This window comes from Schistocerca serialis, chromosome 2, assembly GCF_023864345.2.
Source record: "Schistocerca serialis cubense isolate TAMUIC-IGC-003099 chromosome 2, iqSchSeri2.2, whole genome shotgun sequence".
NCBI lineage: Eukaryota > Metazoa > Arthropoda > Insecta > Orthoptera > Acrididae > Schistocerca > Schistocerca serialis.
Window position 1 is genome coordinate 873,201,854 of NC_064639.1, and position 26,022 is coordinate 873,227,875.

A 26,022-nucleotide genomic window follows, 5' to 3' on the forward strand; every position below is an offset into this window, starting at 1 on the left:
TTCTACTTTACGTCAGCTGCTGAAAAATATGAATTTCACAGACTTCAAAATCATGTTTGACGAGACTGCTGAATGGATACATGTACTGTACGTTTGGTCAAATATCAATCCAGTTGAACAGCTCAAGGAAAAGGAGCCTGAAGCCTTCTGATGTGGAGCTGGAAACACTACTTTCTTAACCCCAACTGGCTGAAGAAAAGAGAGGGGATTTAGCTAAAATGGATCCATTTGTAAAAGAGCAGAATAAGTAGTTTCATGAGATCATTGAAAAATGAGAGAAAGTGTATATGATGACACTTGTATCGTTGACTATGTTAAAATTATTGCCTATAGAAAGTTTCATTTTCTTAAAATTGTGTACAATTTTGTTCTTAAACCTACTAGCTACCATAAAAACACATATATGATGTGCAACCTGTATAATGTTTGTGCGTATCTCGCGATCCCCAACTTTTGTACTGTTTTTGTACAACGGCTACACACATTTTGTTGATTATCTCCGAATCAGACTTTTGGCGCTGACCCAACATTTGCTTACATGTGACAATTATGATTTAAAATAAAATTTTCGGTTCTGCGGATTTTCCTAGAAACTTGTTTTGAACTTATTCACATTCATATTTCACCTGACTGCATTGCTTTTGCCTTATACTTCGAAATTTTTCTCCCTTTTTTTATGCTTTGAGTGCTGGATCTTGTCGTGACTGGAAGTGCTTTGCATATTTACGAAACCTAACAAAGCATATGTACCACATTACCTAAAGCATGTGCATGGGCAAAAATGAAGAAAATTAAACATCAGTTATGGCTAATACAGTAGCACGCCTTTTGGGCTTCCAAAAATAATTTCTGTGTTTTTGGAGAATCTATCTTGCTGTAAGTTTTTCCTTGGGTGACACGAATGTAAGTCAGTCAGCGACAATTTAACCAACCCATGACAAAAACTTTATATTATGTTTTTACGACATATTTTATATCTTTTGTATATTTCTTAACTACAGTAGGTAAAAAGCAACCTTCAGTAACATTCTTAATTTTTTCAACTTGATTTCATGAGGCAATATGATGTTTTTCCTGGTTGAAGTAAAAAGTAATGTTTTATCAGAATTGTAACTTGAGATTGTTTGTTGCAATAACCAAGTAAGTTTCGTCTTTTATAAGTACATCAATTGGAGCATTTTATCAAGTTCTTTTCCCTATCTTTAATAGTGTTATTAGATGGGAGCCTGAAAATTTTACGAACCCCTACCTGTCTGTACAGAGATGAAATGACCTTCACCTGCCAATTTTCGTGTCAGCAACTATAGTAAGCCTTCATCGATGCACAGACCTGTTTCGTATGTTTCGTTCTTTTTCCTCTTCAAATCACAGATATAGGTTTGATACATGGAATACTTATTACCACTATTCACATAATACCAAATAGCACACTATATTTTACTTACAAATAACATGTTACACCATTGTCTCATTTCACTAACATTTCTAAAACTTTCTTTGTACTACAACACCTTTTTTAAATTTGCAAAATCAAGAGTTTCAGTATAACTTCGTAACTCTTGCAGGTAAGAAACATGGCACATTCTTCAGATGGCTCTCATACATCAGTGTCAAAATATGGGTGATTTCTTATTTATCTAACAAGATCTCCACATTGTAGCATTTTAAACACAAGTTGGTTTGTTTATTGAAAATTGGAATAATGGTAATCATGAGTAGCTGACATTAATTGGTGAAGTGAGCTGAGAATTCATGAGTAGGCTTTGCTGGAGTTTCAACATTAGAATTTGAAGCAGTTTAGTTGATGAGCCACAGAATTCTTGTTGTGAAGATGAAATGTGGACAATGCACAGTGAAATTGAGTAGGCCTATTCTCAGAATAAATGTCTTTAGTTATCAATAAATCAATGCAGACAGCATTTGGTCATGACTTTGAAACACTATGATAACGTGCATTTCATATGGAAATAATACACAAATCATGATTGTAAAAATACATTAAAATTTTCTGCAGGGAGCTATTATTTAAAAAAACGCTGGCTATTAAAATAAGCCTTCTTTTCAAAAATAGCTTTCTTTTTTTAAGCCTTATCTTTCCTGCAAATTAATTACTCTACCAATTACTCATGACTGTATAGAGTGATTACTGCATTATTAAGTTTTAATTATTAAACAGAAAGTGGTTTCCACCTGTACTACAGGAGACAAGCTTGCTTATTGTATTTCAATATCACAGTTTTAGATACCCTTTGCTTGAAGCACCAACACTGGATATCTGGAAACATTTTTCTGTGTGTCAAAGAAATACTGTTCTTTTTGTTATATTAAGGAAATCTCATCTATAAATACTATTTTAGTTATAGTACAGCTTCAACTAATTCTTTTAATCGAAATGCAACAATAACAAATAAATGAGACACTTATGTGACATGCTTTCCACTTATTAATCCATTCCAGGCACACAAACTTTACAGTTCTATGGATTGCAGAAATATTAAGTATAATTTATTTATTTCTGCTGTGAACACCATAGTACCTGTGATACTTAAAAAATGAAGCAAACAGGTCAGAAAATCATATAAGACTAAAAAAGGCAATATCATGAAACATATTTGACATGTAATAACCTCTCATATAAAATTTGAAGTTATCTCTGTGATTGGTGCTGACACAGAACTGCAGAAGGCATGCAAACCACTAGTGTGTCTGAAGTGGATCACCTGTGTGTCAAAACGTTTGTAGTGTAGGTTGATATTTCTGTTAAAGAACTGAAACAAAATGTGTGAAGTCCCATAGACGAAACAACACTTCATTGTAGCTAAGTACTTTACATGTGGTACTTGCTACTATTGATGATAATGATGATGTCTTCCACACTGCAAATTGAATGTTGCTTCAGGAACATATGTGATGATTAGCTCAGTATGGATGACATTATACTCATGAAGAATAATATTATTTCACTCTCTTTTATCCACTGTCAAAACATCCCATAGTTCATTTTACTATCACAAATTCCACTTAAACATAAAAAATCGTATTTACTTATTAAGAAGTGAGTGAAGAATTTACTGAGAGAATTTACCTGCTCTGTCTGTTATTTTATTTGTAATTATTCAGATTTACTTGACAAATGCTATAGACTGTTAGCAAAAGAAATTTTCTGATGAACTGTAGGAACACGTTTTTTCATATATGATACCGTTATGATGCAGTATTGTTACATCCAATACAAGTTAAAGTGGTTAACAGTTCAATTTTAAAATTGCTGGTTCTATAGATATATGAAAACAAAGTAAGACTGATGAGAGGAAGAGAAGGTTGACGATGATGAACAGATATCTCATGGTAATTTAGTGAATAGGAACAAACATTACCTACAAACTGGGATATAGATATCGATCTACATGATGAAAACCATTGGACCAATAATTTCTGACTGGAAAAGGAGGAGTGAGATGTAGCAGAGCTACCTGCAGTAGCCTCCACCAAACACCATAAAGTGGCCAGCAGAATGCAAATACATGTGTATAAAAAGAAAGCAACACATGTAGATAAACTGAATATCTGACACATCACATTTTGTTTTAACTTATTATCTGATGAAAGAGGGTGAATATAAAACTTCTGAAAAATAAATAGCTACAGAAATGTACAATTTAAGATGAAGAAAATTAAGCAAAGGAACTATTGGAGGATGAACAGAAGTAATAAGCTAAGGAAAAAATGGAAGTATAAATTAAGCAGACATAATTAGATTCCTCTATTACAGAGTGAAAACGAGAAAAAGACGTTTCAGCACATGATGCAGATAGTTGCTTGTACAGATGGAAGAGAAACTGGAGTTAGCGGGGAGAAAAGTGAAATGACTGAATGTAAATGCTGCTAGACAACTGAAAATGGTGTAAGCACCAAATGAATTAAATATGCAGATGCAGTCCTTCCACATAACTACTATGTGTTGATTGTAACTTGAATTTTTGTGTCCAGTTTCGAAATGTTAAGAAGAAATCAGCTCAAGAAATATGTTGGTAGATCAAAGAATCTTAATTTCGAAGATAACACTTGATACATAATGAGAAAGTTCAATGAGAGAGAATAAATGAAATAGTGAAAACAGTATTACAATTGCTTGTGCAATTACTGAGGATGAAAGCGCTACTGCCTTGTGATGGAAGACTTTACAACAGTTAGGAAATAGGAAAAAATCACACAACTTCATCTGTACAAGGAATACACAAAAATGAAAATAATAAAACATTAATTAAGAACAATGCCTAAAGTATTTGCAACTTTCCTTCCCATAGTTTACATCATTTAGTAGGCCACATACTATAATTACACTGTATATTAACACAACTCTAGCATCTTAAGTTCACAAATAACTGCTTCCAGCATCATAACAGATTTGTTCTTCATTCAAAATCCAGTACTAAAATTGGATATAAACAACACCGCATATATATTAGTTTGGGGTCTATCATGGTAACCATATGTCTCACAGGATAAAAAGAGATTGAGTGCAAAGCTAGAAATTCCAAATGAATTCCTGTAGTCATACAGAGATAAAAACACACTCTCTCAAACACACACACATGCACACAGACACAGACACAGACACAGACACACACACAGAAACACAGACACACACACACACACACACACACACACACACACACACACACATATCTACTCTCTCTCTCTCTCTCTCTCTCTCTCTCTCACTCGCTCGCTCTCTCATTCCCAGTTTCTCTAACTTAGATGTCTTAGAGCTTTCTACAAAAAAACTGATGTTTCTCTGTTGTTTTCCTTGTTTAATTGTTTTCTACTTCTGTAACGTATCTCACTTTCTTTATATGAAGAGGCTGTCACTTTATCAGCTTTTATTTTAGAATTAGATATCTACCTTCAACTTTTATAAATCTGAATCCAATTTACTTTACATTATGTGTTACATTAACAACGAATAATACCTAAACATTTCTAGTATGTACCTACATTCAGTAGAAAGAGAGACATAATGATATGCATCATAATCATTTTTTCTTCTGCAGCAAAATTGTTCTTGTGTTCCTTGGTTGGCTCCATTTTTAACTTGTGAGTCACATAAAAAAAGACTATGGGAAGTAAAATACTTGATAAACAACCTCTTACAGATGACTGAATGGCACAGTTATATGATTTCAGGGACAATATAAACCAAGAAATTTCTAATTTCTGTTATAAATAGGAGAAATCGATTTTTTAAAAACTAATTATTAAATTTTAGTCTTCACTTGTGCAAAAATTCTGATAAAATTGTTTCCTGACTATTATAAAATGACCTTATATTGAAATACATCTTCCCTGATGCTGTTTCGTCTATGGGATTTAGACTGCTAAGGAGGTTTTTCAATACATATGAGCATTAGTCAGTAAAAATAAAACTAGATGTAAAAATTTTATACAAGTAAATTACTCACTCGAATATCTATCTCTAAAATTCAAAAGTCTTTCTTTAATCTATTTTGTAACTAATCTTTTTCTTTTTTCTCTGCCTTGGATTTTTCTTTCTTCTTTTCTGCCTTTGCTGCCTTCTTGCTTTCCTTTGCTTCAGCCTTAGCTTCCTTTTTATTTTCTTTCTTTTCTGTCTTTTCCTTCTTCTCAGCTTTAGCTTCTTTTTTCTCCTCTTTCTTATCTGCTTTCTTCTCCAGCTTTGCTTCTTTTTTCTCTGCCTTCTTATTCATCTTTTCTTCCTTCTTCTTGTTTTCCAAATTTTCTTCATTGTCTTTTCGGTCTTCTTTTTTCCTTTCATCTTTCCACTTTTCACTTCTCCTTTTGTCCTCCTTATTGGCAGGTTTCAGAGGTGAACGGAAATAACTAGACTTTGAGGTTCTATTCACTGGTGTAGTCTCCAACTGAGTGACAATTTTTTGTGCGCATCTGGAAATAGAACGAATGGAAGTGGAATTAATGACTGAATTAACAAATCTTTCAGAACCAACTGAAATAATAATTATGTAATTCGATCTGTATACAATAAAGAATGTGACATAACCTTGTATATGTGAGTGCACAGGATACACAGTATCTATGTAAAAGTATTTAAAGATAATCTTTGTTTCACTTCTATATCGATATATATTTTCAGCCACTGTGCGAGAGGGCTGTTGATGAAGTACCACAAGTTAGAGTTTAAACATAACTACAGATATATATAAGCTGGCCATTTCTACATTTACATCTACATATATACTGCAGCCAATCTCAAGCAAATTACTGATTTCTTGATTTTGTGAGTAGTTCCTGTGTCTCCTTAACTGACGTCTTTGGCTGCTAATCGATGAAGGACGAGTTGGTTGTTTTCAGAAATTGAACAGTAATGTTTCAATAATACCTCATAATTAAAATATTTCAAGTACATGCAATGTGAGTTTTTATTCAGGTAAAAGTTTTCAAATTCATTTAGAGTAACAGCATATTTTTAAAATGGTAAATTTTATGTGACATTTTATTCTTAAATATTCGTCAGTGGGTACTTAACGTTGTTTACTTGGAACCTGAGTGCACTTATTCGGGGTTAGCATTGACTTACCATTCTTTACTTGCTGGATACAGTAACGAAACATTATAGTAAAATCTCTAAGGAAAACCAATTTAAAAGGTTCTAGTCGTTTGAGTTTTTTACAGTTTGCAGTAACAAAATATAACAGGTTCAAAAATTAATCTTTGATTCAATACAACATAAAAATTAATTTTAGCGAACATCTTACTCAACAGTGATCAAGATGGCCATAAATATTTCTATCTTCACTCTGTCATGTAAACTAATGCAAACTCTGGTACGGGTCATCATTTAACATAGTGTTGCCAATTCAGTGGATTTTCCACTAAAACTGGGGATTTCTACCCCCCCCTTTAGTGGCGGCATATTGCTTCTAGAGGCTGGTGGATTTTTAGTAATTTAATAGAATTCAGTTACAGATACTGAGAATGCGATCTCTCAGCCACTAAGTTATCTATATGTTTCGAAATATGTTATTACTACTGCATTTGATTTCAGGAGTATTTGACTTCTACTGTGAAGACCACAATCATCACACTCGACAGACTACATGCGGGATTCCCTGCAGAATGGACATCATTTAGTAGCACCTAGCTATAGTTCATTTCACGACATTCGAATAACCACTGAGCGCTCTTTGGCTCATGCAGGGTGCACACATCAGATGTGCAGAAAACGTAACTCTACTGTCATCGTTCGTGGTGTGCAATATACAATTGTGATTCTCGGTGTGTGGTATTATTTCACGACTACATACATGTAGAACTATACAGAAACTACAATACATGCAATAGTTTCAGGATTCTTGGCTTCAAGACCCCCAAGATTGTCTTCAAATTATTGAAAGTAGTATGGGTCAGGTAGTGAAGTACAAATTTTGTGGTACAGTTTTAAGGAGTCACTATGAAGATCCTCTCATGGGATGTCAAAGAAGTATGTACAAAATAAAAAGGTAAGCAACCTTTTTTTTTAAAACTGGTTGTCATTCATTGATTGGTTTTACATCTTCAACCACTATTTGGCTAAGTAAATTGTTGCACATTGTAACTATGCAGCCTAAAATTGCTTTTACATCACAGCCCATTGGGAATGAAAAAAGAAAGAAGCAAGACTTGCATTATTCACAACCGTGCTTATTAGTAATGTGAAATCGACCATTTGGCAGAGATATTAAGACAGTCATGAAAAAGATATCGAATAAGTTCAGCTGCACCGAAATAAGTGCACCTCAGTTATAAAAAGCGTGTCAGCACTGCATTTCACTGATGTTCTAAAACAAGATTGCAAAGATCAACCATTTAGCTTATTAATTGATGAATCCACTGATATTGCTGGATGTACATACTTGGGATTGATTATAGTTTATTACAACAAATTACACTAAAAAATAATATCTATATACCTTTACTGTGCTGAACTGCATGAGTGTAACACTGAAGCTATAGTCTCTGCTATAAAGAAGACACTTCAATGATTCAATTTACAACTTGGTCCACATAATGCCTTGATATTCATGCAAGTGATTCTCCTTTCTCCAAAGGTCTGTTTAATTTTCCTGTAGGCAGTATCTATCTTACCCCTAGTGAAATAAGCTTCCACATCCTTACATTTGCCCTCTAGCCATCCCTGCTTAGCCATTTTGCACTTCCTGTCGATACCATTTTTGAGACATTTGTATTCCTTTTTGCCTGTTTCATTTACTGCATTTTTATATTTCTCCTTTCATCAATTAAATTCAATATTTCTTGTGTTACCCAAGGGTTTCTACTAGCCCTCATCTTTTTACCTATTTTATCCTCTGCTGCTTTCACTATTTCATCCCTCAAAGCTAGCCATTCTTCTTTTACTGTATTTCTTTCTCCCATTCCTGTCAATTGTTCCCTTATGCTCTCCCTGAAACTCTGTACAACCTCTGGTTCTTTCAGTTTATCCAGGTCCCATCTCCTCAAATTCCCACCTTTTTGCAGTTTCTTCAGTTTTAATCTAGAGTTCATAACCAATAGATTGTGATCAGAATCCACATCTGCCTCTGGAAATGTCTTACAATTTGAAACCAGGTTCCTAAATCTCTGTCGTACCATTATATAATATATCTGATACCTTTTTAGTATCTCCAGGGTATACAACCTTCTTTCATGATTCTTGAACCAAGTGTTAGCTATGATTGAGTTATGCTCTGCGCAGAATTCTACCAGGCGGCTTCCTCTTTCATTTCTTAGCCCCAAGCCATATTCACCTACTATGTTTCCTTCTCTCCCTTTTCCTACTACCGAATTCCAGTCACCCATGACTATTAAATTTGCGTCTCCCTTCACTACCTGAATAAATTCTTTTATCTCATCATACATTTTATCAATTTCTTCGTCATCTGCAGGGCTAGTTGGCATATAAACGTGTACTACTGTAGTAGTCGTGGGCTTCGTGTCTATCTGGCCACAATAATGCGTTCACTATGCTGTTTGTAGTAGATTTCCGTATTCATTATTAAACATACTCCGGTATTACCCCTATTTGATTTTGTATTTATAATCCTGTATTCACCTGACCAAAAGTCTTGTTCCTCCTGCCACCGAACTTCACTAATTCCCACTATATCTAACTTTAACCTATCCATTTCCTTTTTTAAATTTTCTAACCTATATGCCCGATTAAGGGATCTGATATTCCACGTTCAGATCCGTAGAACGCCAGTTTTCTTTCTCCTGATAACGACGTCCTTTTGAATAGTTCCCGCCGGAGATCGGAGTGGAGGACTATTTTACCTCCGGAATATTTTACCCAAGAGGACGCCATCATCATTTAGTCATACAGTAAAGATGCATGCCCTCGGGAAAAATTGCAGCTGTAGTTTCTCCTTGCTTTCAGCCGTTCGCAGTACCAGAACAGCAAGGCCATTTTGGCTAGTGTTACAAGGCCAGTTCAGTCAATCATCCAGACTGTTGCCCCTGCAACTACTGAAAAGGCTGCTGTCCCTCTTCAGGAACCACACGTTTGTCTGGCCTCTCGACAGATACCCCTCCGTTGTGGTTCACCTATGTTACAGCTATCTGTATCGTTGAGGCACGAAAGCCTCCCCACCAACGGCAAGGTCCATAGTTCATGGGGGGGGGGGGGGGCAGAATCATTACTGTTCCGTTTATTAACTTTCGTGGAGTAATAATTTTCTCAAGTATTTAGTGATCTGTATGAAATGCTCCGTGTAGTCACTAAAGTGAATAGTTAAAGTATTTCAAAAGAATGAGTGCAAAGAAAAAGGCTTGACTGAAGTGACCATTTTTAAATATTATTAAAGATTTGCTCAATACTAAAAGCAATAAAATAGGAATCCGATTACAAAAACCAAGTACATGCCATAACAGTTCAAAAGCCCACATAATTCATATTTAGTATACTGGCTTGTAATAATGCTTTTTTCGTGTATTTATGTTTGCGTGTGCATAATTTCGGTGCCTTGTTACAAGTGTTAGCCCAAAACGAAGTCAATAAACAGAACAGACTGATCAGGCCCCCAATCTTATGATGATCTAGTAGTTTAGTAAACTTTGCAGTGAAAAGGTCAGAAGTTATTCTATAAAATTTGTACAGTCAACGTCATAACTGGAAACAACTGTAACAGATTCAGGGTCCCCATACATTCCACATGCTCTGTATAACGCAAAAGCTTACATGGTTCCCATGAAAATCAATAGTGTTCATTTTGGTTAAAATAACGAACTGGCAACCGTTTCAATATCACTATTTTTCAATAATGAAATATTACAGCCACCTCATATCAATTATATCAGTTCTTCTCTCTTATTTAGTAGTACTTCGTAATGACAATTATCTTTCACACTTTAAAACAGGCAGTGTAGGTTAGCGGGAGATAGTTTGTTGTCAATACATTTAAAACTTTAATCTGTGTTGTTTGATGATGTTTGGCTTGTGGGTCGCTCAACTGTGTCATCTGCTACCCAATCTTTACACAGCCCAGTCTAGCCAATTTCACGAATGATGATGATATGATGAGGACAACACAAATACCCACTCCCCAGACAGAGAAAATTCCCAACCCGGACGGGAATCGAACCTGTGACCCCGCGATCCAAAGTCACTAGACCACTAGCCACTAGACCACGAGCTGCGGAATGGTTAGCTACTTTACCAATAGATGCTAGAGTGTGCTGTTGTTTCCGTGGCAGATTTAAAAAACAAATTTCAATTTCAAGTAAAGTTTAAAACAATTATTAGATTACTTTAACAATTTAAGAAAAGACAGATTAGTACTTACCCTGAAGGAGACACTTTAAGTTGCAGACAGGCATTCCGGCCCGAGATACTGGAGTTGGCGGTCATGTGTGCATGAGGTGTGCTCGCTTGTGTGTATGAATGGTGTGTGTTTCACTTTTGCTGACGAACGCTGTGGCCCAAAACTTTTAATTGTGCCCGCCTGCAACTTAACGTGTCTTCATTACCGTAAGTGGCAATCTGTCTTTTTCTACATTGTTGATATTCCTACCTGGAGTATCTGTTGTTTGTTAGATTACTGTGTTAGCCGCATATTTACGTGAAATTACTTTCCCTAATTGGGCTGTCGGTTGGAACCTTGATGCCTGTCCTCATATTCGCTTGCAGTCCCAGACTGTGCCATTGTGACATCAGAGTGCTCCACAAATGTAGAAATTTTGCAGTTAGACCAGCCGCACACATGGAGAAACTCTGCAGTCGAGTACACAGTTTCTCCGTGTTCTTCACCGTGATCATTCAACATTCGGTGCAGTTCACGGCCCTCATAACTCCTACCATGCCTAATAACAACACTATACACAGACAACACTAACGCACTCTGGTGGTCCCGGTGGCGTGTGATATACGAAATTTAGACTGGCACCTGGCCGCGTCTTCTGGATGCTTCACCTTGTCAGGCATTGTACGTTTCTTGTTAAGATTTTTCTGTTCTGTGACCACTGAAGTGCAAGTGCAGTGTAGAGACTGTAACGAAGACACAGAATAACCTCGCATTCTTACAGTAACCAATCAGGAGGTCGTATGACTACCTACCACGGTCTCCCTAAAGAGAAATGCTTGAGAATATCTTTCTCCTGTAATTTGCCTCTGGTAAAGAGCAGGTAGCTTGGGCCACCTTGCTCATCCTGTCTTGTCTTTGCTCTAGGACAGGTGGTTTAGGCCACCAGCCGCTGTTCTCTCTTGTGTTTTAGTTCGGTTACAGCGTAGAAGGCCTCAGATTTTCTTTCTTCACCCCTGTCTTTCTGCATTCACCCTGGAAAAGTCGCTGTTCTTGGAATATCCTTTAAAATTTGTCACTCATCTATGTTGCTCATGAAAGTGGTACTCGATATAGCTCCAACATTGATTGTATTTCTGACTCCCATAGGACCATTTCATATCCCCCTGCAGCATCCTACCCACATTCGGCTGGAAGTCATGTACACTATGCTGCAGCTATCTATAATGAATAAATGTTGACATAAAACAGCACGAAGCTCTGCAGATCTTGTTAAGGTTCCATAGTGGTATGAAGGCTGGCAACTTGCTATAAGTCGTGCACTTAACGCAATTAACTTGTACAGTATCAATGAGTCACAATGTTTTTCACTCAACCCATATAAATACCTGAGAGTAACAATTTGTGGGGATCCTAAATGGAACGATTACGAAGCGTTAGTCCAGTGGCAACTTGTGTGCCGTAAACTAAGGGGGGAGGCACCTCTGTTGAAACAGACGGGTGGAACATTTTCCTCTTCAGAACATTTCTTGAACGCGAAAATATAGCAGTGTATTAGCAAGTGACCTACTGTAAACCTTTACACCTAGCACAATTTGTTGATATTAAAATATAAAAATCTGTGCAAAAGTATATGGTTTTTAATCATTTCTGCAGGCAAGACAGTAGTTTTGGAATAAAATTGAAACGACGTTCTTACCTAAATTATTAGGTTTGTAGACGAAGTCGACTCTCATCTCCTTTCCTTCAGCAATGTGGTGAATTACAAACTCATTGAAATTATGCACATTCAGAAGTGTTTTTTTTTCTCTAGATCACATAGCTAATACACTCAGTCTCTCTTCTTTCACTTCGTTTCTACTGAAAGTCTATTCTTTACATTGTGGAGAAATACCTCTCGCTTTCCACTGTTGACATTGGTATTATACAAATAATTCGAAGAAGTTTCACTGACTACAGTGAAACAGTTTCCAAATTATTCTCTTATGTACAATTCATAAATGCTAAAGCTCCACTTGCAGTTTGTAAATCATTTCTACTCAATACAAAGATCAATTCCTGCCGCAATTCATTTTCATTCGAGTCAAATAATTTAACTATAGTCTGAAATTCTTCGCCAGGAAGTAACAGCTTGTGTTTTGAAAACAAACTGGGCTGGAAAAATATAGCTGCTGACAAGTGATTGCTAAGTGCGAAAAGCTCTTTAGTGTTAGCTATAACAAGGTTACACATTTTCTTTGCAACAGTTTTACGTGAGTCTACAATACTGAAACGTTTTGGGCCGGCGATCTCTACATTTCCATTCCCTTTGCCCAATGATAATAGAAATCAAGAGACTTTCTCGTCAGTTGAATCCCTGACTTGAAATCAGAGACGTTCTTAAAAGCTTTCACACTATCAACATCTCTACGTTGCAGCTGATTAAACAAAACGTTTCGGTGAGGCAGGACCTTACAGAAAATCTCAAACCGAAAGAGAAAATCTTGGTCGTCGTTGGGAAGTTTCCGAAGTCCAGTTGCTTTCCTGGTTGTTGGATAATCTTTTCTGTAATCACCCTCAAAGATTCCAAGGCAGTCAACTGTTTTTATCTTATACCTAAATGCGGTATTCTCACATCGCGTTTTAAAATTCCGTATTGTGTCAGCGTTTCTTGGAATACGTTTCTTCACAACATTATGCAGTACGGCAGTTCTTTTCACTGACTTTCAGAGCAAAATAGAGAATCTCTGTAAATTGCTGTGTTGTGTTGTGCGCTACTATGTGACTGAGTTGGTGGGCGTAACACTGTAAAAAATTTGCTATTTCATATACTGCTTTCACTGTTTCCCGCACCCCACTGTGCCTGACGCTAATAACTGAAGCTCCATCATACTGAGCTATCAGTTTTTCTGGAGAGTCGCCGATCTTTAGCTTTTTAAGTTCAATGAAGTCTTCACTAATTATTCCCGCAGCTGTATGGTCGTTGGCCGTTATGAAATTTATGAATCTCTCAAATACTTCCACTTACAATTCATACTGAACAATAAATACGAGTTGACACAAGATTGCACAGTCTGTCGTTTCAACTTTAATTGCCATGTTATCCGTTTGCGATATTACTTGAGAAATCAACTGACAGCAAACAACATATAGAGTCCAGCAGATCGTTCTGATTTATTTTTGAGAGCCCCAAAAATATACTATTATTATTTTTTTTTCAATATGTTCCTTCACGTGGACTCAGGTTCTGCCATCAGACTGACAAAACCTCGAAAAATACCAGGATTCTCTAAAGTATCCATTTCATGATGTCCCCTTAGTGTAAGGTAAAACTTCCACAGAACTTTACACAGTCGATAAACTTGCTAAGGAAGTAACGAGTCTTAGAAACATTTTCATTAATCTTCTTAATCCTCATTCTGTAATCTGTATCCAGTTGACATATTACTCGATGCAATTGTTTATGTGTAGTTCACTCAATTCATGGTTTTTAGCTTTGTCAGCTAAGTGTTGAATGTCAGTTACCCCATCTGTGGTCCAAGCACGTTCCGCAGCATTCATTATCAGATGCATGTCACAGAAGAAAACATTTCTTATATCACATCCGCCCAGCCGGTCCGCAGGTTTAGATAAAGTGTAAGTTTCTGGTAAAACTGTTTTTGCCTTTGCACGCATTTTGAGTCTGTACAATGTTTACATCGGGTCTTGGCGGTCCTGACCTTTTTAGTTCCAACTTTTTCTGAAAAGTACGTTTTTTAACTGCCAGTAGTTAAAATATTGTTTACACTATTTATAACATTCATTTTAAACAAGAAACTAGCATATCAGTTGGTCATTAGGACACACTTTCAAACATTCTCATTCATAACGAAACAAAAATACTAGTACCACACGCGCAGCAGTTCTACTCGTATACCTTCCTCGCTTCTTGCGGACGCTATCCTAAGCAGCCCTAACACAACGCACTGTCCCCATCCATCTCGAAATACACCCACTCTTCCTCACGCCTCCACTACCTGACTTCAAACCGTCGGACTGTTCGCCGTCCGACTGTCAACCCATTCCAAATACGTTGATCATTAGCTTATAGGGGCTGGTGGTCGATCCACTATGAATATTTTAATCATGGAGTCCTTAAGAAATAGTCGCCGCATAGTCATAGGTAAAGCAAATCACTGTCTCAGGTTCATTGACAGGATACTATTATAATGCGGTTAGCCTAGAAAGGAAACTGCTTCGATACTGTGTAGTTGCCCAATCCAAAATTTGCTCAAGTTTGTGAGACCAGTACCAAATACACTACTGGCCATTAAAATTGCTACACCACGAAGATGTGCTACAGACGCGAAATTTAACCGACAGGAAGAAGATGCTGTGCTATGCAAATGATTAGCTTTTCAGAGCATTCACACAAGGTTGGCGCCGGTGACGACACCTACAAAGTGCTGACATGAGGAAAGTTTCCAACCGATTTCTCATACACAAACAGCAGTTGACCGGCGTTGCCAGGTGAAACGTTGTTGTGATGCCTCGTGTAAGGGGGACAAATGCGTACCATCACGTTTCCGACTTTGATAAAGGTCGGATTGTAGCCTGTCCCGATTTCGGTTTATCGTATCGCTACATTGCTGCTCGCGTTGGTCGAGATCCAATGACCGTTAGCAGAATATGGAATCGGTGGGTTCAGGTGGGTAATACGGAACGCCTTGCTGAATCCCAACGGCCTCGTATCACTAGCAGTCGAGATGACAGGCATCTTATCCGCATGGCTGTAACGGATCGTGCAGCCACGTCTCGATCCCTGAGTCAACAGAAGGGGACGTTTGCAAGACAACAACCATCTGCACGAACAGTTCGACGACGTTTGCAGTAGCATGGACTGTTAGCTCGGAGACCATGGCTGCGGTTACCCTTGACGCTGCATCACAGACAGGAGCGCCTGCGATGGTGTACTCAACGACGTACTTGGGTGCACGAATGTCAAAACGTCATTTTTTTCGGATGAATTTTTCTGTTTACAGCATCATGATGGTCGCATCCGTGTTTGGCGACATCGCGGTGAACGCACATTGGAAGCATGTATTCGTCATCGCCATATTGGCGTATCACCCGGCGTGATGGTATAGGGTGCCATTGGTTACACGTCTCGGTCACCTCTTGTCGCATTGACGGCACTTTGAACAGTGAACGTGACATTTCAGATGTGTTAGGACCCGTGGCTCAACCCTTCATTCGATCCCTGCGAAACCCTACTTTTCACCAGGATAATGCACGACCGCATGTTGCAGGTCCTGTACGGGCCTTTCTGGATATAGAAAATGTTCAACTGCTGTCCTGGCCAGCACATTCTCCAGATCTCTCACCAACTGAAAACGTCTGGTCAATGGTGGCCGAGAAACTGGCTCGTCACAATACGCCAGTCACTACTCTTGATGAACTGTGGTATCATGTTGAAGCTGCATGAGCAGGTGTACCTGTACATGCCACCCAAGCTCTGTTTGACTCAATGCCCAGGCATATCAAGGCCGTTATTACGGCCAGAGGTGGTTGTTCTGGGTACTTATTTATCAGGATCTATGCTCCCAAATTGCGTGAAAATGTAATCACATGTCAGTTCTAGTATAATATATTTTTCCAATGAATACCTGCTTATCATCTGAATTTCTTCTTGATGTAGCAATTTTAGTTGCCAGAAGTGTAAGAATAGCACGGGATTGTTGAACGTATGCATTGAAGGGCAGAACCGATTGTCACACGTGTGTCTGAGCCATGGAAGAGAGCCAAGTTAATGCTGAAAAACCCGGATTGGCCGTCGCTTGAAGACGGCTGCGAGCTGTCCTTCGTTAGGTGAACGATCTAGGAATATTGTAGAGCCATCTGCCTCCATAGTGATCTCGAAGACGAGATTACACTAATTACAGTGTGCACAGAGGCATTTAAACAGTAATTCCTCCCACCCTCCGAACGCAAGTGGAATGTCAGGCTCTGCCACACACTATACAGTGGTTTGTAGAGTATTGATCCATATTTAAAATAGTACTTTGGATACTGCGTCACGAAATTTCTGCTTCAGAACTGGGAAATGTGTAGAACGTAGTGCCAAAGTCATGAGTTAAGTAATAATTTATGTCGAGAGAGACACTGTTCTTCGGTTACAGAAATAAATAAATAAAATATCTCTGCTGTATAGGACAGCAATATAATTTTCTTTGACTAGCGTATCAGTTGCTGTTACAGGACTGCAGAAAATCAATAGCAAATGACAGCGCACGCATAATGTACGAAGGCGTGCTGAAAAGCAATGTCTCAAAATTTTGTTGTGAAAATACTTGAACCTTTTTTTAAAAAAAACAAGAAATGCAATTAACATTCTGCATCTTTATTCTTCTTGCGTACGTATTTATTTCTCAACGTACTCACCCTGGCGACGAACACATTTCTCCTAACGACAGACTAGTGTGTTGATATGTCACTGTAGAGTATTTGCCTTTGATGGCGGAGCTACAACCTCACTTCTACTTGCACCGCTTGATCACTATCAAAGTGAAGTCCTCGAAGATGCTGTTTAAGTCTTGGAAACAGATAAAAATCGAATGGGGTCAAGTCGAGGCTTTATGGAACTTGATCGATGACACTGAACCCAAAACGTAGGATTGTTGCAGATCTCGCAGCCCTCGTGTGCGGTCTAGCATTGTCATGCTGAAGGAGAGAGCGCTCTGTGTGTGGACTAACTGTTCTGATTCGAAGTTCGATTACAGCGCACTCTTTCTGATGCACCGTCATAGTTACGTTACACACTGCCAAGCTTCACGCTACAATTCGGAGCTCTCTAGCGGCAGAGGTCTTCAAGTATGTAAACATGAGGAATAAAGATGTACATTGTCAATAAGGTTGTTTTATTTAAAAAGCTTTAAGAGTTTTCACATAAAAATTCGGAGGCATTACTTTTCGGGAGGACGACGGCTCAGACCCGCCTCCGGCTATCCTGATTTAGGATTTCCCTGATTTCCCTAAACCGCTTCAGGCAAATGCCGGCGTGGTTCCTTTGAAAGGACACGGCAAACTTCCTTCCCCACGCTTCCCTAATCCGAAGGGACCGATGACAACGCAGTTTGGTCCCCATCCGCAAAATCAACCAACCAATCCACCAATCAAGGTATTGCTTTTGAGCACGCCCTCGCAACAAGTGCAGTACGTATTGTGTATACTGGGCATTGTTATCACCATAATTGGATCTTTACTAATGAAATAATTACTTCAGTTACAGAAAACTACTGTTGATCTATTATTTACTAGACGGAGAATGAGTTCCTTCCACAAGCTGCAGAGAAATAACGAGTAGTAAAGCGGGGTGCGTTCTGGTTACAGTCGCATATCGGAGGTGCACTGAATGTACTATCTGAACTAATCCTGGAATAGGAGACGTAAGCAGCGAGCATCCTGTCGGTACTCTGGATAAACAGGGTTAAGAAGTATGTGTCTGTCTGACTGTATCCTAGGTTAGGAGCAGTAAAGTATGAGTATCTGTAACATATCCTGGCACAGATGACCTAAGGGCTGTGTATCGTATCGTATTCGGGTATGGAAAGTACTAGCAATGTGTCTTATTGTCAGGTAGGAGGAGTAAGTAGTGCGAAACACGACTGTAGCCTGTAATAGGAGAAATAACGTATGGAGTACCCTGTGTAGGAGGAATATGGTGCATTTGGCTCTATCCTGGAACAGGAGGGCTAAGAGTGAATGTCCTGACCGCATCCTGGCGTAGAAACTGAAAGGAGAAAACATCATGGGCAGAGCCTGGTTTACGAAGAATAAAGTGTGTTTATTTCTGATGTATTCTAGCGTAATAGGACTAAGATGTGTGAGTCGTGACGGAATCCTGATCCATAAAGAGAAAGGAGAAGTCATCAAGCCCATAGCACTGTCTACATCGTGCTACAGTAGGAATAAATAATATGCATACTAAAAATATGCTTGAGTAAGAGATGTAACTTGTATGTGTTCTGACTGTAGCCTGTTACAAAAGGAATAAGGAGTGAGCATGAAGACTTAGCTTGGAATATGAGGAGTAAGGATTATTTTTCCTCGCGTATCCTAGAGTAGGATGTGCTAGGATTGCGTGGTCTAACGGCATAATGTTGTAGAAGGAATAAAGGGTAAATGAACTGACTCTGTTGTAGAGTAAGAGGAGTAAGCATTGTGCATCGCAAGGACTGACTTCTGTAGGAGAAGTAACGAAATACCTGTATTCTGTTTTAAAGGGAGTAAGTAATTTAACTCATGACTATCCTGGTGTGGGAGAAGTGAGGAATGTGGATTGTGATTGTATCCCGATGTCTAAGGAGTATCTACTTCAAATGCAGCGTAGAGCAGGAGAAGTAAGGTGTGTTCATATGGAGCATCTCCCTTGGTAGGAAGAAGGAGGAGAACGGGTTTTAACTGCACCGTGTTGTGCATATAAGTCGTGAGGAGTGTATATTCTGACAGCAGTTTCTTATGAGGGAATAACATGTGTGCATACACACTTTATTCTTTAGTATTCTTAGTGAGAACAGTTTTTTCTTTCATCTAGGAATAGATTGAGTGAGGACAGTGTGTCCGGATTGCACTTTGTTGCAGAACGAGTAAATAATGTGTGTACTGAATACACCCTGCAAGAGGAAAAGTAAAGACTGTTAGTATTGACACAAAAGAGGACACGAAGATTACAAAATTATTCTGGGTGTTGAGCCGCGTCATTGCAGAACAGTAAAGAACTATACCACTTAGGTTTCGGCAGTCTTTGTAGCGGTCTCTGGAACGTGATTGGAACGTCGATGGTACAATTGTTTTAGTGTTTCGTAATGACGTAGCCCAACACCCAGAATGATTTAATCGAAAAGGGAATGTGGAATTCGGACGTTGACTGCTCTGTGGTAGAAGGGATGGTGAACGTGTAAGTTGACCGTATTCAGTTATAGTAGGAGTAACGACTATGTGTTCTTACTATCCCATTGAATAGCTATAGTAACAAATTTCACTTCCTCACTGGGAATTCTTGTCAAAGTAATAACGAGAGTACATCCTGACGCCTGCCGGAGTAGCCGAGCGGTTCTAGGCACTACAGTCTGGAACCGCGCAACCGCTACGGTCGCAGGTTGGAATCCTACCTCGGGCATGGATGTGTGTGTTGTTCTTAAGTTAGTTAGGTTTAAGTAGTTCTGAGTTCTAGGGGACTGATGACCTCAGAAGTTAAGTCCCATAGTGCTCAGAACCATTTGAACCATTTTACATCCTGACTGTACGGACTTGTGCTGATCAGCAAGTGGAATATTCTGGAGGCGCCTTCCAATCCGCAATCACAACCACAGCCATCTATTTCTACATCTTGAAACACCCAGGCAGCTTCCAGAACGAAATTTTCACTCTGCACCGGAGAGTGCGCGGATATGAAATTTCCTGGCAGATTAAAACTGTGTGCGGGACCGAGACTCGAACTAGGGACTTTTGCCTTTTGCAGACAAGTGTTCTACCATCTGAGCTACCCAAGCAGGAGTCACGACCTGTCCTCACAGCTGCCAGGAGTTTTCATATCTTGTGCACACTCCGCTACAGAGTGATAATTTCATTCTGAAAACATCCCCCAAGCTGTGGCTAAGCGATGTTTCCGCAATATCCTTTCTTCCAGGAGCGCTAGCTCTGTGTGGTCAGCAGGAGAGCTTCTGTGAAGTTTGGAGGGTAGGAGACGAGGTATTTCCGAAATTAAAGCTGTGAAAACAGGTCGTGAGTCGTGCTTGGGTAGCTCAGCACGCATTTTGCCGGGACGGTGGGTCAGCATGTCCGGTCAGAAGGCTGCGTGCCCACTCTAATAAAAGAAAAAAAAGAAAGAAAAAAAACTGAGTCAAGGAATCAATGATCAACTTGAACCGTCTTGTGACGTCCGCCCAGACCAAACGCAACGAACTGTATCGAAAAAATGGAAAAAAATATGGTAGAGCACTTGCCCGCGAAAGGCAAAGGTCCCGAGTTCGAGTCCCGGTCCGGCACATAGATTTTAATCTGCCAGGAAGTTTCATCCAAGCAGCTTTTCAGCAAGCCGGAATAGAAGAGAAGGAAACACTCTAAAATAAAAAAAATACTAGCTATCTATTCTACTTCGTCTATTTCTGAACTCTGCATGTCACTAGTTAAAAAGTGCTTAATCTTTTTCGTTCTTTTTATTAAGTTCATAGTTGTTGGAACACTAACTCTATTAATTAAATTATCGTAAAATGAAAGTAGTTCTTATTACCCGTATTGTGTGTACTAAATATTCATTTACTTTCAGATATTCGTCCTTATTGTTTTATAAATCGCTTCAAACGTTTCTTGAATTATTTTGGTTAACGTGCTCTGTGCTACTGGAATGCTGTATTGTAAGCTAGAATAGCTCTCTCCTGTAGCAAGAAATAGCAGTGTAATGGTGAGCCTGTCTTGCGCACATATAGCATTTCTGAACTGAGCATTCTGTTTTGTAATACGAGGAGCCACTTTACTGAGCAAATACTGAAAAGCACTCTCATCCATTCGTAAGTAATTTATGTAAAACTTGACGTCGCGTAAAAAAAATTTTGCTGAATGCTTTTATTATCTGGACGTAAAACCCATAGTTTCACCCAAATATGTTTCCTTTTGTTTTCGCCCCTTCTCTTCCATACTAACAAGTTGATGTTGTGCGCCATCTTGAACTCTGACGAAACATATGATGACAGTGAAATACTCCTTTTTAGCGCCACGTCAAATATCTTTGTCAAAGAAATTTGACGAATGTTTGGTCACATTTCTTTGTCAAAGAAACATGATAGTGTAATACCGGCCTAAGGAGTGTGTGTGTGTGTGTGTGTGTGTGTGTGTGTGTTCTGACTAACATTCTGTGGGGTGAGTGAGCGGTGCCTGTGCCAACCGTCACCAGCTGTGTGTGGGTCTGGTGGAGAGCTGTACTGAGCGTAACCGGTATGTGTGGGCATGGTGGAGAGGTGTACTGACCGTATCCTGGTTGAGGAGGAGGAGGCGGTGCGCTCCTTGCAGGCGCGGAACTCCCGCTGGAACTCCTTGATGGGCGGCAGGCGGTGTTCGGGCTCACGGACCGGGCGCGCCGCGGGCTCTTTGTAATCCTGCAGTCGCAGCTGGAACACAGAAGGGGCACTCAGTACAACACACTGGTTACTTCTTGCACGAGTCGAAACAAGGCCCCGGGAGTAGACAACATTCCATTAGAACTACTGACGGCCTTGGGAGAGCCAGTCACGACAAAACTCTAACATCTGGTGAGCATGATGTATGAGACAGGCGAACTTCCCTCAGACTTCAAGAAGAATGTAATTAATTCCAATCCTAAAGAAAGCAGGTATTGACAGATGTGAAAATTACCGAACTATCAGTTTAATAAGTCACAGCCGCAAAATAATAATGCGAATTCTTTACAGACGAATGGAAAAACTGGTAGAAGTCGACGTCGGGGAAGATCAGTTTGGATTCCGTAGAAATGTTGGAACACGTGAGGCAATACTGACCTTACGCCTTATCTTAGAAGAAAGATTAAGGAAAGGCAAACCTACGTTTCTAGCATTTGTAGACTTAGAGAAAGCTTTTGACAATGTTGACTGGAATACTCTCCTTCAAATTCTAAAGGTGGCAGGGGTAAAATACAGGGAGCGAAAGGCTATTTACAATTTGTACAGAAACCAGATGGCAGTTATAAGAGTTGAGGGGCATGAAAGAGAAGCAGTGGTTGGGAAGGGAGTGAGACAGGGTTGTAGCCTATCCCCGATGTTATTCAATCTGTATATTGAGCAAGCAGTGAAGGAAACAAAAGAAAAATTCGGAGTAGGTATTAAAATCCATGGAGAAGAAATAAAAACTTTGAGTTTCGCCGATGACATTGTAATTCTATCAGAGACAGCAAAGGACTTGGAAGAGCAGTTGAACGGAATGGACAGTGTCTTGAAAGGAGAACATAAGATGAACATCGACAAAAGCAAAACGAGGATCGAATTAAGTCGGGTGATGCTGACGAAATTAGATTAGGAAATAAGACACTTAAAGTAGTAAAGAAGTTTTGCTATTCGGGGAGCAAAATAATTGATGATGGTCGAAGTAGAGAGGGTATGAAATGTAGACTGGCAATGGCAAGGAAGGCGTTTCTGAAGAAGAGGGATTTATTATCATGGAGTATAGATTCAAGTGTCAGAAAGTCGTTTCTGAGAGTATTTATATGGAGTGTAGCCATGTATCGAAGTGAAACGTGGACGATAAATAGTTTGGACAAGAAGAGAATAGAAGCTTTCGAAATGTGGTGCTACAGAAGAATGCTGAAGATTAGATGGGTAGATCACGTAGCTAATAAGGAGGTATTGAATAGAATAGAGGAGAAGAAGAGTTTGTGGCACAACTTGACAAGAAGAAGGGACCGGCTGGTAGGGCATGTTGTGAGGCATCAAGGGATCACAAATTAAGCATTGGAGGGCAGCGTGGAGGGCAAAAATCGTAGAGAGAGACTAAGAGATGAATACACTAAGCAGATTCAGAAGGATGTGGGTTGCAGTATGTACTGGAAGATGAAGAAGCTTGCACAGGATAGTGTGGCATGGAGAGCTGTATCAAAGCAGTCTCAGGACTGAAGACCACAACAACAATAACACCTGTAAAATGATGAGAAGTGGTTGTAGTCAGTCACAGTTGCGTTCTGCAAACATGCACACTGCCTCACAAAATAAATAAATAAATGTATAAAAGAAATTGAAGCACCCAGAAGGAGAGGAGGGAAAAAAATGAAACTTCACGACTTGAGACTATGTGATGTTACTGCATTGTTCACACAATCGAAGCATGTTCAAAAAGTCCTAGGCAACATGAGCCCATTTCTGTGTATGATGTTGCGCTCGATCTGGCTTGCATGCATCCAGTGTTACGCTTGAATCATTCCCTGAGGCAAGCTGAACCGCAGCTGTTGGAACTCGTCCTCAATATATTGGATACTGGCACTGGAGCGTGGTTGACGTCCCAGGTGGTCCCACAAACACTGAAGTGCCAAAGAAACTGGTGTAGCCATGCCCGTTCGACCATTTCACGAGTGTACCGTGAATATCAGGAATTCGGTAAAACATCAAATCTCCGACATAGCTGCTGCCGGAAAAGGATCCTGCAAGAACGGGACCAACGACGACTGCAGAGAATCGTACCACGTGACGGAAGTGCAACCCTTCCGCAAATTGCTACAGATTTCAATGCAGGGCATTCAACAAGTGTCAGCATGCGAACCATTCAGCGAAACATCATCGATATGAGCTTTCGGTGCCGAAGGCCCACTCGTGTACCCTTGATGACTGCACGCCACAAAGCTTTATGCCTCGTAAGGGCCCGTCGACACTGACATTGGACTGTTGATGATTGGAAGCAAGTTGCCTGGTCGGACGAGTCTAGTTTCAAATTATATCGAGCGCTTTGACGCATACGGTTATGCAGACAACTTCATGAATCCATGGACCCTGGAAGTCAGCAGGGGACTGTTCAAGCTGGTGGACGCTCTGTAATGGTGCGGGACGTGTACGGTTGGAATGATATGGGACCCCTGATACGTTTACATACGATTCTGACAGGTGACACGTACGTAAGTGTCCTGTCTGTTCACCTGCATCCACTCAGGTCCATTGCGTATTCCGACGGACTTGGGCTATTCCAGTAGGACGATGCGACACCCCACACCTCCAGAATTGCTACAGAGTAGCCCCAGGAAGACTCTTCTGAGTTCAAAAACTGCGGCTGGCCACCAGACTCCCCAGACGTGAATATTATTGAGCAAATCTGGGATGCCTTGCGACGTGCTGTTCTGACGAGATCTCCAGCCCCTCGGAGTCTTACGGATTTATGGATATCCTTGCAGGATTCATGATGCCAGTCCCCTCCGCCTCCACTTCAGACAATAATCGACTCCACGTCACGTCGTTTTGTGGCACTTCTACGTGCTCGCGGGGGCCCTACACGATATTAGGCAGGTGTTCCAGTTTCTTTGCCTTTTCAGTGTATGTTCCATAGAGTACGCATCTGGGGACCCTGTTGGCCTCAGCAGTATCTCAGGATCAGACAGACAGTTCTTATAGACACGCGTCAGGTGTGGATTAACATTGTCCTGTTCGAAATGGCATCACGATACTATCGCACGGAGCTAAACGATAACGTCACAGGATGTCCATGACAGACCATTGTGCTCTCATTCCCTGAAATACCACCAGCCGTGAACTGAATGCTTCTTGCACTATGACGCTAGGAGTAACACCATTATGCCTCTCCAGAACTTTCGGACGTTGTGTCCTATCCATAGGTCACTCACTGCCAATGGTCATCCGGGATAATGCATAACCACGATTCATTAGCAATCAGTGTGGCACCATTCGACAGTGGTCAATGCTTCCAGGCCACGACACCACTCCAACTGCAGCCGTTTGTGTTGCAGTGTCGACGGCAGCCTATGCGTGGGACGATGATCTCCTAGTTCCGCTTCTACTATCCGACCTGTGGTACGGAATGACAGAATATTTCAGGAGAACCTTGGCGTCGAGTATGCGTGTCCTCACGTTGACAGTACAACACTGGGCACTGTGACACTCGAATGCCCCAGAAATGGAGTATTACACGATTGGAGAAACTGACCAAATTGAGACCCAAAACGCGACCCTTTTCAAACTCTGTCGCGTACTGATAACCATGTCTTACACGAGTATACGGCATCTTCGTGTCCTTCATCGTGACCACTGAACATCTGATGCTATTCACACCCCTTTTATACCATACCATACTAGGCCTGGCAACGACACTAAACAGAAAAACACTAATGCGGTCTGGTGGCCGCTCTTCTTATGAGAGAGGATTACTCCTCTAATCATTTACATAGCCACCGAAGTTGTGTACGATTACGACGTTGCATTGACATCCAAACATGTCTTCTGGGTGCTTCACTTTTTGTGGGTTTAAAACAAAAGAAGCAATTGGAACACGTTTGGAACATCATTTATGAGTTTCTGACATTTCTAACCTTACCCAGTTGCTTCTCACTATTCGTCTGACATGTCAACTTCTTCCATTTGTACTGCTGTGATGTATATCTGTTAGATGACATAGACAATTCTATGAAAACAGAGTAAAGAAATTGTTTGGATGGTGTTAATAAGCCTAACATTTCTTAAACGCCATGTATCCATGACTGTATTTATTGTCAGTAGCATTATTATCATTATGATGGTTATACATTGTTCGTGAG

The 26,022-nt window shown here is 39.9% G+C and overlaps 1 protein-coding gene across 1 annotated transcript in view; it reads right to left on the reverse strand.

Moving 5' to 3' along the window:
- Positions 1-1,051: 1,051 nt before the first annotated feature.
- The window catches only part of LOC126458197 (fl(2)d-associated complex component), a 583,107-nt gene continuing 558,136 nt past the window's right edge, over positions 1,052-26,022 (reverse strand). The window contains exons 5-6 of the mRNA XM_050095086.1: positions 21,753-21,892; positions 1,052-5,922 (exon numbers count right to left, since the gene is read on the reverse strand). Coding sequence (XP_049951043.1) covers positions 5,514-5,922; positions 21,753-21,892 — 549 coding nt within the window. The 3' untranslated portion in view covers positions 1,052-5,513. The remainder of the gene's footprint in view (positions 5,923-21,752; positions 21,893-26,022) is intronic.